The sequence below is a fragment of the Antrostomus carolinensis genome, unplaced genomic scaffold (genome assembly GCF_000700745.2).
Source record: "Antrostomus carolinensis isolate BGI_N321 unplaced genomic scaffold, ASM70074v2 scaffold22333, whole genome shotgun sequence".
Lineage (NCBI taxonomy): Eukaryota > Metazoa > Chordata > Aves > Caprimulgiformes > Caprimulgidae > Antrostomus > Antrostomus carolinensis.
In genome coordinates this window covers 1-15,414 of record NW_010303501.1, presented here as the reverse complement: position 1 = coordinate 15,414, position 15,414 = coordinate 1, and the positions used below count along the sequence as shown (strand labels likewise).

The 15,414-nt window shown below is 52.2% G+C and overlaps 1 protein-coding gene across 1 annotated transcript; it reads right to left on the bottom strand.

Moving 5' to 3' along the window:
- Window positions 1-5,865: 5,865 nt before the first annotated feature.
- Window positions 5,866-14,123, bottom strand: ENDOV (endonuclease V). Its single transcript, XM_010164129.2, is given in 8 exon segments — window positions 5,866-5,935; window positions 7,042-7,118; window positions 12,634-12,762; window positions 13,135-13,203; window positions 13,313-13,425; window positions 13,527-13,566; window positions 13,993-14,021; window positions 14,024-14,123. Coding segments are annotated over 8 exon segments (609 nt in total). The 5' UTR covers window positions 14,106-14,123.
- Between the last annotated feature and the right edge of the window lie 1,291 nt (window positions 14,124-15,414).

The window sequence follows — 15,414 nt, the reverse complement described above, 5'->3', positions numbered from 1 at the left end:
GATGAATGAGAATTGGGGGAGCAGGAAATCCCAATAAAACCATTTTCCCCGTCCCAAAATACAAGCCTTGAGTCACCAGAGCTCAGTCCTTGCAATGCAAACTGCACAGGCAGCATCTTGCCTACCACGAGCTCCAGACACGGAGGTGGGAATTCATCTCACCCAGCTTCAGACATCTGTGACTGAGTTACTCATCCAGACTCCCTCAATAAGCAGGGAAGAGACAGACTTGCATCCTAAAGCAGCTTCTCTCCCTTATGAAGGGACCCCAGAGGAGCAGCTCACGTGCAGAGATCTTCCTTCCTGATCCCAGTGTCCACAAAAAAAAAAAAAAACCCAGAGGAAGCAGATCCAGAGAATCTGCAGGAGAACAAATCATTTAACTGGCACAAATCTTCCATCCCCCTTCACATTCTGAGGGCAAACCAAGCTGTGAAACGAGTGGCCACACGAGCTCTGAGGAGGCAGGTGAGAAGCTCCTGCCTGGATGAGCAGCACCAATACCAGGTTCAGAAGGGGAACGGGTTTGTTTCCTCACACCAGCTCAGGTTTGTATGGAGAAGCTCTTCAGCAGCCTTTGATCTGCCTCTAACCATGTGCAGGGCTGAGCCCGACCTCCAGAAGCCAAGCTTGTGGTGAGGAGGCTCCACATGGGGCTGCTCAGGTTTAATTAAGCCAGGGCAGATTGTGCCTGTTGATGAGCCTGAGGCAGGAGTAGCCTGAGGCAGGAGAACCAGCAAGGGCTCTCCCAACACGTGCACCTCAGCAGGGTGAGCAGCTCCCTCCAGCCTCCCCACCACTGAGGCCAAGAAACAGTTCCTGCTTTAATTACCAGGTTCCTGGAGGAAGGAGCTGGCTGCAGGGCAGCGGCTGGGGAGTCCCGGGGGGGGCACGCAGCCCCCTTCTCACTGCCGTGGCTCGGAAAGCCATGGGGCCACGTGCCCCAGATGCCACAGGCCAGGTAGATGCCAGCGTTCCTGAGATCAGGCAGATCTTTAACACCTCCCTGCTCACACATCCCCTCTCAGCAGCGTGTTCTCAGGCAGGGGAGGGCTCAGGGCCCCTCCACACCCCCCACCACTCCAGCAGGCAGCATTCTGCAGAGCTGTCTCAGTACAGAGCACGGCAGGGACCCAGGACATCCAAACCCACAGGGCACATCCCAGCAGAACAAGCTCCGGAGCAGAGCGGGAGGATGCTGGTGCCACAGCCCTGCCCCACCTGGCAGCACCGCCAGGGTGAGACTGCAGCAGAGGTGGCAGATTAGTTTAATCAAAGGTAGTCACCTTAATCCATCTCCAGGCACACGGCAGAGGGGCAGGGATTGCTACGATACACTCCTGTGCTGTCGTGAGGAGCTGAAGAACCATCCCAACAACCTTCTCCTCTTCACACAGCCCCCACTGCAGCCTCAAGAGAGGATTCAATCTCCTTCCTTCATCTCTCCATCTTCTTCCCCTTCAGTTTCACTCCACTCTACTTCTCCCCACCCACATCCCAGATTTTTGCCAGCCCTTCGTTATTTGCATTTAGCAGTGAGCACTGGTGACCAACTGCCCCAGCTCACAGCCCTTGCTGGGGGGCATCACTGCTCAGCCATGTCCCTGCTCCGCATGCCAGGGCTGTGCTCAGCAGCACCCAGGAGGCACCCGCAGCTCCAGCCCTGCACCCTCTTCACCAGCAGCACTGAGGAGTTACCCAGCCATGAGACCCATTCAGAGACTCCTGAACAGTCACAGAGAAAAATATTAACGTTATCCTTAGTGATAACTAAAGGTGACGATTATAACAAGACAACAATAAATTGTTGGGAACAGAAGAACAAATACTTAACAGTCAATAAAGCCAACTTCCAGCAAATGAAGGGTTAAAAAGGAAGAGATGTGTCTGAGTTTACTTCCGAAGGACACTCAGGCTCTCGTCTCTGAGTTTCTATTAAGAGGAGGTTTCATGCATTACCAAGCGATTTTCCCTTCCCTAGTTTATAAGCCAATTAGATAAAGACCAAGTTAATCCCTCAGTGTGCTCAGAGCCACGAGTAGACACCAAACACAGAGATTAGTCCCTTTGTTTCACCATCTCCCCAGGTTTGGGCAGCTGAGGGAGCATCTCACCGTACAGGTCAACACTGAACCCAAGCAGAGCCCTGGGCTCCAGCAGCTCTGTGAAGAGGGCTGCAAGGCCTCACCCCCAAGGCAACACCCATCCCATCCTCCACCTAAACCCTGTAAAGGTGACTTTAATCCAGTCACCTGATCTCAGGAGTTTACCTGCGCTCAGAACAAGAAGAGCGCAGAGACACGTCAGCTGGCGCAGAGGGAAGCAGCAGCGATGCCTGAGGGGCAGCAATGATTCAAAATGCTTTTTAAAATTTTTTTTTAAGTTTTTTTTTTTTAAGTATGAGCTTTTCTCACATCCTTCCTCCAGGCAGAGGCATCTCCCCTGCAGTGCACAGCTCAAGAAGAGGCAACTCCCAGCTGCAGACCCAGAACTGCAAGACCCTCACATTCCCCTTCAGAAACTGGGCTCAACACAGCCCAGCTCTCATGTTTCACTGCAGAACCTCTACTGACCAGCACACCCCAAACCCCTCACGGCCAAACACAAGCACACAAAATCACCAATCTAGCAGGAAACCTTAAAACTGCAGCCACTCACCTGCTCCAGCAGCACAGCCAGGCCAGGTCAGGTCAGGAAGAGCCACAGTCCCACCTATCCAGGAAGCCCTTTTCTAGCAGGTGATGCCCAGACCCCTCCCCTGGCCCAGCTCAGCCAAACCAGCTCCTCCAGCACACCTGGGACCAATTTGCAGCAGGAGTGGTGGGACCCAGGATTGGGGATGAGCCTGGGCTGGTCCCATCTGCTGTGACACCCCAGCACGGGCAGGCAGCTCCCTGGGCCAGCAAAGTCCTGGCCAAGGCAATCAGGAAAATAAAGATGGATTTCTGAGGTGTCCAGCCCATGAGACCTAAGAACCAGCTGTCCCCTGCCCATAGTGGGTCCTGTGTGCTGGAACTTGTGACAGACTCTGGAAGAACCTTGTCCCTGTGGTCTGGTGAAGCTGCTGCTTCATGTGGTTGGAATAAGAAATGGACGAACCTGAGGAGAGCTGGTCCCAGACCAGTTCCTCCTAGTAAGAGCTCACAGGCTAACACCCCTGCCCTGCCAGTTCAGGGGGTCCTGCAGGGCTCACCCCGAGTCCCACAGTTTTGGCAGAAAGGGAACAGAGGGGTTTGTGCTGAGCTGGAGGCACCCAGCCGAGTGCCGAGGTGGGGAGCACAGGAGGTGGTTTTAGGGGGAATGGGGGGTCCCACCCCAGCAGATCTTGGTGTGCAGACAGTTCAGCACGGCGAGTCCTTCCTCCTTAAACCAGACTGAGTTTCCTGTTGCAGGGAGAATGAGCCACCGCCGCTAATTACACAACCAATGCTCCTCCCTGGAAAGAGGTCACTGCCAGGGTCCCCTCCCCATCACAGCTGGGCTAGTGGAGCTCGTGGCCTGGCCACTGCGAGGCCTCGAGCTCCAGCTGCTGCCCGGGCAGCTCTGGGTGGCTTCACAGAGGACAAGGGACGTGGCAGCACCAGGGGAGGCTGCTCCCACGGTGTTTGGTGGCTTCACTGGTTTCTCAAGCTGGCAGTCAGTGCAGTCGTGGGGCTGCTTTTTAGGAGGGTCCATCTCCACGCTGTCCCCTCGAGACGGGGGACACGGCAGTGTCAGAAGAGGTGCTGTCTCTGTGGTGTTGGGAAGGAGAAGGCTGCTCTCGTGTCCCCTTGGCCCACCAGCCTCCCGCACCCCTGTCCCCTGTCAAAGCCACTGTCAGCTGCAGACCCCAGCCTGCCTAGGCAGCCCCCCTGATCCCACACACATCGCTGGGATCAAAGGAGCACGTTCACTGCCATGGTTTCCCTTTCCCCATCTCTGTCCACCCACATAACAAACTCCCATGTGAACGTGGCTTTGAGGGTCCCCAGGAGATGGCTCCTTCTTGGGGCTTGAAAACTGCAGCTGCTTCTGGCTTTGTCTTTAAAACATACCAATCAGCAAGGGGTTTTTTGGGAAGCTCCCTGCCAGCATCTCTTCCCCTCTTCTACACTCCCAAGGACCAACAAAGCTCCCCACACGGGCCTGGGGGAGCCCAGTTTGTTCCTTCCTCCCCCTTCCCCACCTGGCTGTCGGGGTGCAGGGCTGGAGGAGGAACCAGCCCAGGCTCTGATCCAGCAGCCGCTGCACAGACACGTGCAAGGGGCTGATGTCCTCTCTCAGCATCGAGACTGAGGTGGTGGCAAGAAAAGAGCAACAAAAGCTGTAAGATAAATTTATGCAGAAGTGAAGTGCTTGGCAGCATTTAAAACAGACCACAGGAGTCCTGACCCAGAGCCCCCCCCTCCAATCCCAGGAAAACGTCCTTTTTCCTCTCCAGGCTGAAATTTTACACAGCCACGGTTTTTTAAATCAACATTTAACAGAGTTTTGTCTGTGTTCAAGAACTCCTGTATCTGCTCCTGTTGTTCTTTGGAAATGGTTTGAACACAACCAGGAGCCCACACACCTTTGGAGGAAAAGCTTTAACCCTGCAAATTGGACAAGACTCGTTGTATTGATCCAGGGATTGAACCTGTTTGTTCTGTCCTCTGCTGCCAGAGCAAAGCTTCGCAAATGGCTTAACTGAGGGGTGTTGGTCCAAGTGTCTGGGCACAGAGAGCTTCCTCCTGACCTGACATGAGTGCTCCCAACCAGGAGCCCACACACCTTTGGAGGAAAAGCTTTAACCCTGCAAATTGGACAAGACTCGTTGTATTGATCCAGGGATTGAACCTGTTTGTTCTGTCCTCTGCTGCCAGAGCAAAGCTTCGCAAATGGCTTAACTGAGGGGTGTTGGTCCAAGTGTCTGGGCACAGAGAGCTTCCTCCTGACCTGACATGAGTGCTCCCACTCCACTCAGACTGCAAAAACTCAAGCCCAGGATCTGCCACCCGGACTGATTTGTCTATTAGGAAGGACCTCCCTCCCCACCCTCCTTGATGGGAAATTCTTCTTTCCCCTGAGATGGTATTTCCTTCAGCAAGAGCTGGTCTGCACCGTGAGCCCCCTGCCTCAGTCCCTGCAGAGAAGGTGACAGTAACACCAATCAAGTCTGGGTACCACGATGCTCTTCCATCTGAATCGTGCTTCAGCAGCAATGCCGAGCAAGTTCCCACCAAGACCAGCAACACCCAAGCACCACGTCCCCAGCACAGATAATGTCACCACACGCAGCCACCCAGCTCTGGTCGCTGCTGCGTGGCACCGAGGCACCAGCATGCAGAAGCCACTGACACCAAACAGACAGAAAACTTCTCGGGTTTGGGAGCTCAGACCTCTGAACCTCTTCCAAAATCCACAGCAGACTGTTGGCTCCGTCCCCTCCCTCGTGAGTCACACGCCCACCTGAAACACAGCGTCCTCTGCCCGTCTGTCAGGACCAGCCGGAGCCGCGCACGGGGCTTCTGTTCCCTGGAGACGTGCAGAGGGAATGTGAGAGCACAGGCTGCAGGGACTGGGTGGAAGCTGCTCCAAAAACAACAAGAAGGGAAGTCTCCGTGCCACAGTGGTGTGGTGGGAGCCAAAGACCAGCTCTGGGGTTTGTTTCTACCTATAAACACCTCAGCATCCCTAGAAATCACCTCCTGCAATTGTCCGAGTACTCAAAGAAGTTGTTGCGAACTTACAAGTTTGTTTACACAAATATTTTTACAACGTTTAAAAATCAACCCTGAGAAATATGCTCTAAACGTGATCCTTGAGCAGAAGCTGGTCTGCCTGCCCCCCAGAACCCCACACAGGGGCTGGCAGCGTCCTGACCCACAGCCTTGGGGAGGAGAGGATCTAGTGAAGAGGGGCTCTGCAGTTTCTTCTGGCATCAGACTCATCATCTGGTTCAGCTTCCTTTTTTCTGCTAGAAACAAAACCAAGAGTCACAGACTTTAAAAAAAGTAGAAACCAAGAAGATCAAATAACTGTGATTTGGTGAATAAGGGGCTCAGACACACAGGTTTTGAGATCTATGGTCATAAATGGAACGAGTCTGGTTTTTCTGTTGCCCAGACCTCCAAACTAGCTAGCCTTTGTGTGAGCTTCAGCATCTGGAAGGTGTTAGAGGTGTTAGAGACAGGGACACCCAGCCTGGCACTGCACAGGGCCACCCCCATGGCCTGGCCACGCTGCACAACTGCCACTACAAGAGCAGAGAAAGCTCCTTTTGCTTCTGGCTGCATGACTCAAAGAATAGTGGAGCTGAGCAGAGCAGAGCACGATGAGTTGCACCAGCCAGGTGTCCTAAGGAATCCATAAGAGCTGCCTCAGCCAGCCTAAGTAATCCCTCACTACTGCCACCAGCAACCCTCCCTTCTTCTGGTCCATCAGGACCTTCAGAGCAGGGTGGGCTTTGAGTCCTGACACACTTCATGCATCCCCGAGCAGCTCTTTGGGATGGGCTGTCTGGTATCCAGCCTGGTACTGGTGTGGGTTGAGGGAACCCAACACCACCCCCTCATGAGCTGTGCTGAAGAGGCAGCGTGGCCACAACACAAGGAACTCCTACGCCTCCGTGGACTTGCTGTGGATTTACACCATGAAGCCCCTCCGTGGACTTGCTGTGGATTTACCCCATGAAGCAGAGCAGCCACTGGCTACATTATGTAAGAGTGGGGGATTCTGACCCTCCCCCTGCTTTCTGGGGGCAGAAACCAGCTCCTTGCAGGATATTTCTGTTCACCCTCATGTCACACCTGTAGGCGTTAGTCCTTTGCTTATCACAGGTGCCGGAAAGAGACCAAATCCCCAGTGACCTTCCCCAGCCCAGGACACAGTGCTCTGCAGAAGAAACGTGAAGTAGCATGGCTACAATCACCAGAAATCAGCCTTTATGGAGGCAGCATATGTCCCCATGTCACTTCAGCTCACCTTGTTACCCTGTCTGTCCCTTTAATGCCATTACTGAAGATCATTACATGAGCAGATCCCCTTTGGAGAGGCAGCTGCTTGGGCTGCCCACACACCTACCTCTCTGGCCCAGAAGATATGACCTCCAGTGGTGAACACAGCTGCTTCCGAATATACTCCCTCGATCTAATATCAGCCTGGAATTAAGGAGGAAAACAAGTGAAAATTGACTGATCAGCCAGCTTGGGGCCTCCCCTTCATTATCCCAGTACACCCCTGCACACCCTGATGTCAGAACACCACAAACAGCTCTTGTACAACTGTGTTGCAAAGAGGAACCTGCGTGTTTCTTTCCTTGTTTGGTTTCTGTGCCTCACTGCAAGCTGCTTGGGAGAATGAAGACTTAAAATGAAGAAATAGAAACAGAGGGTCCTGGACCAAACAGCTGTACTGGAGAACAAGCCACTGCAGAAGCAGAAAGGACAGTTGCTGAACCCTCACTGTCCGCCCTTTTACTTCTCATAGGAGTAAGGAGATGAGACACTGGACACAGACAGCTCCTGCCAGCCGGTGCCTAAGGTCTGCTCAGCCCTGACCTGCCCCAAGCACGGCAGGATGAACAGCCAGACCCAGGCTGGGCTTCCTCAGCAAACCCAAGCTGGAGCTGAGTGCAATGACCTTCACCAAGAGTCCCTGTGGGACCCAGAGGAGGAACTAGCACAGGCTTCCAGCACGCACTGCAGCGCAGCAAGCACTGACCCAGCTGGAGTCCCTCACTTCACCCCTACACTGAGCAGCTCCTAAGATCCCTCCTCATCGTCCAGGGACGTGACAGGCCAGGAAGGATTCCCAGGGGCTTTGTAAGACGAGGTGTTCACTGGCAAAGGGAACGTTGCTGAGGTGATGACCTGCTTTTCCTTTTTGCCCTGTCTCTGTGCCAGAACTGCAACCCTGCTTTGATGGACCCTGGCAGCAGAACCAGGAGAGACCGGGGAGCCTGAGGGTGGTCCAGTGCTTTCCTCCTTTGAACCAACCCAAAGGACATGTGGGCACCTTCTCCCACGCGGGTGCAGACTGCAGCCTCCAGGCTCACAGCACTCCAAGATCATCCATGGTCTCTATGCTGTGACACTGTGATGTTCCCAAAGGATCAGCTTTTCTGGTCACTAATCAGCTGAGAAATGGGACTCTGCCCTCCACAGGAAACTGTAAATGGAGAGGGGGAACACGGCTGTGGAGAGCTTGGGAATACGGCAATCCAGCAAGTTCTCCAGAGCTCATGGGATGAAAAGAGAGAAGCTGGCATTGCCCATGTTTGTACCCATCCCCTTCCTTCCTCTGTTCCAGCAGTTGTATGATGCAGCAGCAGATGGAGAAGCGCAGCACGCGTCTGCTGCATATCCTCTTCCCTAAGCAAGAGCTTGGCTCATCCTGCCTGTGTTCCTGATGGGCCGGCTGTGGGATGGTAATTATGCAGCTAAAGCAGGTAAAAACACCCACTAAAAGCCAACAGAGACACAAGCACATCCTTGGCTCTATCGCTTCTTGGCAGCAGTTGCAAGGCAAGTGACTGACACACCTTTCACACTGTCCCACCTCACAGTCCAAAGGCAAAGCTGCTGAGGAAGACAAGGGGAGCAGTTTACACACCAGGCCGTATCCGTGCTCTGAGCTTTGCTTCCCAGTACCAAAACCAAAAGGAATAATTGAAAAATAACCAAATTCAAGGGTTACTGTCCTCCTCGTGTGAAATCGAGCTTGGAGCCATCACCAAACCTCATCAAACCCACCCTCATGCAAGTGTCCCATTCCTCCCTTCCTCCTTTGATAGACTCTGCTGTGACATGAGCCCTCCTGAGCTCACCAGGAAAATGACATTGGCGTCTCCTATCAGCAATGCAGGATGGTACTTGGTCAGAGTGGGGCAAGGAGAACACCAACAGGAATCCCAAGAGCTACAGAAAGTGTTGCTGGACATTTACTGGATGTTCTTGGCCCCCTAGAGCATTACTGTTCAGCTTTCCAGTGCAGAAGACTCTTAGATGCTACGGCAAGCAGGCAGATCTTGGGCTCCTGGACAACTCTGAGAACTGGCACTTCATTTTCACATTCCCTCAAAGTTTTTTTTTTCTTTTTTGGAAACTTTCTTTCCCAAAAACATTGCTACGCTGTGACATTTTAGAACAGCTGCTGTGCCCCACCTCAAAGGTAAAGTGTCTCTCTCCACTTAAAAAGCAGGATGTGACCTTCCCAGCTGGAAAAGCTTCACAGCATATGATGATCACGCTAATAAAGTGGGTTAATGCATCCCCAGTGGCTGTCCTTGAAGCCTTGCTACTCTCATTGCTGTTCTACTTCTGAGGAGTCTCTCCTGTACCTCAAGAAGCTCCCCACCACCCCTCCATCCCTGCTGCTCCTGGGCAGCCCTCTCGGTGGAGGCTCTGCCGGTGCACGGCTGGCAACGCAGCTCCACAACTGCTTAACGATTCTGCAAGCTCGAGAGTGAAAAGCAGTTACATAAGGGGTGGTTTGTTTGGGAGATTTTTTTTTCCCTTCTCTCTATAATTGGACAGTTTCATAACTGAACTGACAAATAACTTTGATCACTCTTCAGGATGAGAGATTACGTGATGTATTTTATAACCAGGGAAGGAGGTTGTTCAATAGAGTCCCTACTGGGAGACCCAAGGTAGCAAGAGTCACATCTTACAAACTATTTTTCTAGGGAAGAAAAGGCCTAACCACGTTCTGCTGAAACGTAAGCTAATGCTTGATTAGGTGGCAAGTTACTGCCCAGTGCTCACTCCTAACGCAGTGCTGAGAGACAGCTTAACCCAGCGCATTAACCGAGGGGCTAATCAATAAGATGGATAACTGTCCCGTAATAATCCTCACAGATTGTTTCTATTTTCAGAGGGGACTAGTGCTGGCTTTAGGGTCTGGAATTGTTGCTTTGCCTGTTTTATGAGAGGCAGTGGTGGTCCCTGTGTGCCCAGCCAGCTTGCAGCAGGGGGGTACATCGGAAGGGAGTTCAGAGTTTTGGGATATCAGCTACTGATTTCCCTGCCAGGCAGCCGGAGCTGTGCACGCCGAGGAGAGGGATGATGGCTTATTCCTCAGTTCTCCTAAGGCCAAGTGTTTAATATTTCACAAGAAGTGACATGCAGAAATTCACAGCTCTGGGCAGGCCTACTTCTGTCCTTCTTGGTGGGCTGGAGCAACATCAGGCTGTCCCATCAGCCACATCCTAAGCCAGCAGGAACCAGCTGGGCCAGGTGCCAGCTGGAGCTAAACGGATCATCAAGTGAGCTGGAGGCTGGTGTGCAGCCAGCCAGGAACCTGGAACAGTGAGAGCAGAAGAGTCAGTCCCAGCGCAATCCCTGGCAGCTGGAGAGTGTTAAAAGCTTCTGTCTCCCTGCTGTGCATGGAGATCCTGGGTCTGAGCAGGTTTGGAGCGTGGGCAAACACTGGAGAGGGGTTCTGACCTCTGCCAGAAGTAGGCAAGGGCAATTGCTCTCAGGAGAGCTCGGTATTGTTGCAGTGCCACTCAGTTTGAATGCTCTGCTTGTTATTCTGGATGGCAGCTCCTGCCTACCTCATTCCTTGTCTGGGTAGCTCCAAATGACCAACACTCTGCAGAAAAACCTCAAAATCTCACAAGCTGGCTGGACAGAGAGATCACCCCCACGCAAGCAAAATTCTCCCAGATCAACCTTGCACTTAGAAGCGGACTAAGCACTAAGTGGGATGTAAATACTGATTGTAGGCAGCAATGCACTTCCTTCTGCTTTCTCTGAACGATGACTCCTCTCACCCGCATCGCAGCCACTGTTCCTTTGGCAGCACGAACACGTTGTGGGCTGAACACAACCCAAACCATTTCAGACCACTGCCTAGATACTGCTGCATGGCCGAGCAGCACAGCACACCCTCTACAGACTGCACAGCCATATCTCTAGGAGAGCAGGAGGTTTAAGTTCCCACGACAGTTGCACAGCACCACATCCTGCAGCATCATCCTGCCTTCGTACAAGCCATAAACACAGCCTCAGGAAGGTCTGGGCATCTGAGCTCTCTTAAGATCATCATACTTCTAGGGCCATGAGAACTTATAAACTAAGAGTTAATAATCCAGAAGTCTTTTACCACACTGAGAAAGCCATAAGCACATCACCCATCAGGTCTGCAAGCTTGTTCTGGGGACGTTCCATAGCAAAAAGGCCAAGTCAGTCACCCACAGCAAGATTCCCCACAACACTCTAATTCCCAGCTCCAGCTTTAGGTGCTCGAGAGCTGAAGCTTCCAGCACTGCCCTGGATCAAGATCTGTGACAGTTACACTCAGAGGAACTGCGACAGGGAAAAGCCCTGTGGAAAGGTTTCAGTGTCCTTATCTCCTGCCATCCCTCTACCTCTACAGCAAACACACTCCCTTTTGGATTTCTAATCTCTCTGTAAAAGCAACAACAATTCACTCCATCACTTTAAATAAAGGTCGTAGATAGAGAACTGGAAGAGTCTCAGAACACAGACCAATACTGGAGATAGCTGGCAATGAAATGAGGGTGATGAAAAGCTCCAGGACACCTTTTTGTTTCCAAAGGGAAGGCTGTTCCCGTCCCTCTGCACATGCCAAACTGCAGAGCTAGCTCAGAGCTCTGCGGAGGCATCTGTCCCTTGCTGGAAGAGATTACATAAGAGCGAGCAGCCTACTCCCGTCTGGCGGGTGGTGGTTTCTGAGATCAGAAACTCCAGTTCTGCTGTGGACACTTCAAGGTTTGTTTTGCTTTAAGGTGTTAAGATTTTTGTCTGGTTTCTAACTATAATACTCTTGTTTTCAGAAAACACTGCAGTACCAATGAGAAGCTCCTGTGTGCAGAGACTGCGGAACAGCCCTCAGCAGCATCACCTCAGCGCTGCTCAGAGGAGCTGCAGAGCAAAGGTGGCCAGACCCCCGGCACACGGCAGCGTGGCAACGCCAACGGTGTGCTCCAGGGACACGGAACAAACACGGACACCTGAACAGGCCCTGCTCCCCGGGCAGCTGCTGGGTCAGGCCTGCCTGAGCCACTAACAGCAGGGTGACCCTGAGAGAAGGGAAGCATTTGTCAAGCTAGAAGTCCCAGAGGCTTTACACTTCTCCAGATCCTTTCCTCAAGCCCTGCTGCGATTCAATTAGTCTGAAGCTGAGCCTTGGTGGCAGCTGCAGCTCCCTGACAGTGATCCAGTGCTGTCACCTACTGGTCAGGGACCGCCCCAGAGCCTGCAGCTCCCTGCAGAGTGCAGTAGCAGGGAAAAGCCCAGAGGAGCAGCACTGCAGGAGTCTGCAGGAGTCTGTGTGAGGCTCAGAGTGCCCAGGAAAACTGCATTTCCAGCTCCTGGGTATTTTAACATCAGCATCACAGCAGTTGCCTGCGGAGAGGAACCAAGAAATCAGTCAGGCTGGGTCTGCAGTAAGGGCTGCGTGTGCTTCCAGGCACTGCGTCAGAGGAGCGAGGAGGGAGGAAGGAGGAGGTAACGACCACACAGACAGTTCAACAGGCTGGGGGGAACAGCCCAGCAAAGGCTGCCCACTGCAGAACTGTCCCTTGCAGATGAGTGACAAACTGAGGCTTTGAAACATCGCCACAGGCTTGGCATCCACAGCCCCCTCCACTGCCTGCTTCCCTGTTCCTGGCCTGCCTTCCCCTTCCTCAGCTCCCTGCCTGTGTACCTGGCGGATGGGCTCCGGGATCCGGTACCTGCAGCAGGACTTGACTAGACGCACGGCTGTCTCCAGACACACCCTGTGACCCACAGAGACATAAAGCGGCCTAGAGCTCTTGCTGTTGCTACGCAGGACCTGTGCATTGAGAAACAAGAAAGATCAAATACTTAAGAGGCTTATTTTAACAAATGCAGAGTGGCAGATGAATTATAAGCTAGCCAGTTGCCTTCAGAAGGTGGGATGGTGGCTCTCTATTTGGTAACTCCCAGGCTTCTCAACCCTCTACTTCCCAGGATCTCCTCATAGAGACTGTTTGCCTTTTTGGACAAATGTTTGAGCTCACAGGAAGGGGAAAGCAGTGTTACTGGTGACCTGTTCACACTGCATCTTCCTGAACTAAGATCACCGAGACAGTCCAACTACACAGACAACATCCTCCAGCACTCCCAGCCACACAAAGCTGGAAGACTTGATGGCCAAGCAAACAGCAAAGTCCCCGCAGCTTACCATGCCCAGGACTCTCCCCGAAGTGCCTGTCAGTGGGAACGCATCTCCTTCCCTCTGCAGAGAACGAATCTAGGGACAAACACACACAAGGTCAGTTGGTGCGAAAGTACTTGTGTGCTGCTGTCCCAGTTCTCTTGGGATATTAAAGAACAGAAATAAACTCCCAACCAGGCCTAACCTGCTCTTTATGCAGCTCATCCCTGATCAAGCCATCCACCTGCAGGAGGTTCTTGGCCACCCCAATGCATGGTAGATCTGTCAGGACTCCAAGGTGACAGGCCACACCAAATCCTGCCAACAACGAGTCACTGTAACTGCAGGACACCAGAGAAGAGGAATCTCAAGCAGCAGCTAGGGACCCTGGAGAGCAGGGCTCTCCAGTGAAGTCCTACCTCTGGGATGGAGCAGGCCATTCCCATCTACAAAAAGGACCTGAAAAAGCCAAAAAAGAAATGTTATTTCCTGTGCACTGAGAGCCACTCAAACAGGCAAACAGTGAGGCTGGCCCTGTAAGGAGGGAGAAATGTGTCTGAGCCCTTTTACTTAAGAATCTCCCTGCGGTGCTGTCTACACCCAACTCTAAATATCAGCAGCATGAGCTCTTAGAAGCTGGCAGGGCTCTTCATTGGTGCTGCACACAGAATGGGACTCCCATGGCCAAGGGAGGCCTGGCTGTTCTTGGCTTAGCAGCCCTAGTCCCTAAGGAAAGGCCAATAGATCCTTCAATACAACTTTGACATTTTCCGCCTCGACAGTGGAGAACAGCCAGACAGTGGCCTCGGGAGAGGGAAGAACACTTTCCAGCAGTACTCCGGGCCCTCAGGACATTTCAACTCAGGACAAAGAAACAGGCCACACCTGAGGTTTGAGCTTGGGCTCTTTTTTTTTAGTCTCTGAACAGCTTCTGCCAGGAAAGGGACCTCTCGGAAGGCCAAGAATCCTGCCACGTACGGGGCATTCACAGCCACCATCCGGCAATCCTCGTACAGCACCTGGGAGCAGCGGGACGGAGCAGAGACAATGAGCTCCAGGACTTGGCTGGCTGGTTCCTGTTTCACAGGCATCTCCTCTGGTTTATGCCCCTTACTCTCCTTTTAAAATACTCCCACAAAGCTAAGGCCATTGGGTTGTGTCGGTCTGTCACTCAGTTAAAGGGGTGGATAATGGGCTGCTGACAGAAGAGGGCTGGACATCACCTACCACACCCTGCTTGAGAGTGAAGCCCTTGAAACAAAATTAGGGCAACTATTCAAACACACAGCAGGGGACTCCAAAGTTCATCCAGTCAGAGCATTATCAAAGGGTGGCTGTCTCTATGCAGGGACAGGCCAAAAGCAACCCTGTAAGACAGGACAAAAAAAGATGGTGCAGGGCAAGTCAAGAATCAAGGCAGGATTTGAAACTCAGTTTGTAAAAATCCCAGCAGCCAATATCAAACTTTATTTCTCTGCTTGTTATAGGTTTTATAGTTAAGGATTATTTTTATATCATTTTAAAAGCTGGGAAAGAGACCAATAATCTTTATTAATCCAAGTAAAATGACTGTGGGATGTGGGATTCATGGCGGTTTTGAAAAAACTTTTATATGTTACATCCCATATTATTAGTTGATTCCCAGCAGGACCTCACAAACAAGACATCTGTTGTCTGAGTGCTACAAACGTTTTAATTTCCTCTCTTGATCAGCACTGAATAACAATGGGCCTTTCTGTCTCCTAGGCAGTGGCTGAGACTGATTATTTTCAATGTCCATCTAAACCAGTTAAAGTCTCTGTGCTTAACCACGGTCTGTATCTCATCACGGGGTTTTCTGATTTACCAGCTAACGGGAATGCACACTAAAGCCATCCCTCCACGCCTTGTAAACTCCCAGGAATCCTACAAACATCTCCCAAGGAGGAACGGTTTGAATCACACCTTTCATTGAAGCTGTGGCTGCTCCTCCCTGGAAGTGTTTGTGGCCAGGCTGGATGAGGCTTTGAGCAACCTGGTCTAGTGGAAGGTGTCCCTGCTGCTGGCAGGGGGGTTGGAACTGGATGAGCTTTAAGGTCCCTCCCAACCCAAACCAGTCTGGGATTCCTAAACTTACATCTAAATCCTCACAGACACTTTGTTCTGTTTCTGTTTCTCACAGAGGGTTCGCCTGGAGGCTGTGAACAGCCGATGTCCTGCAAGATGGATGCTCAGCAGACAACGAACGACCTTTGTGTACGTTTTCTATTTACAGCCCCTCGTTTTTGCACACCCGGACACCACCTGAGGAGGGAGGGAGGGAGGGAA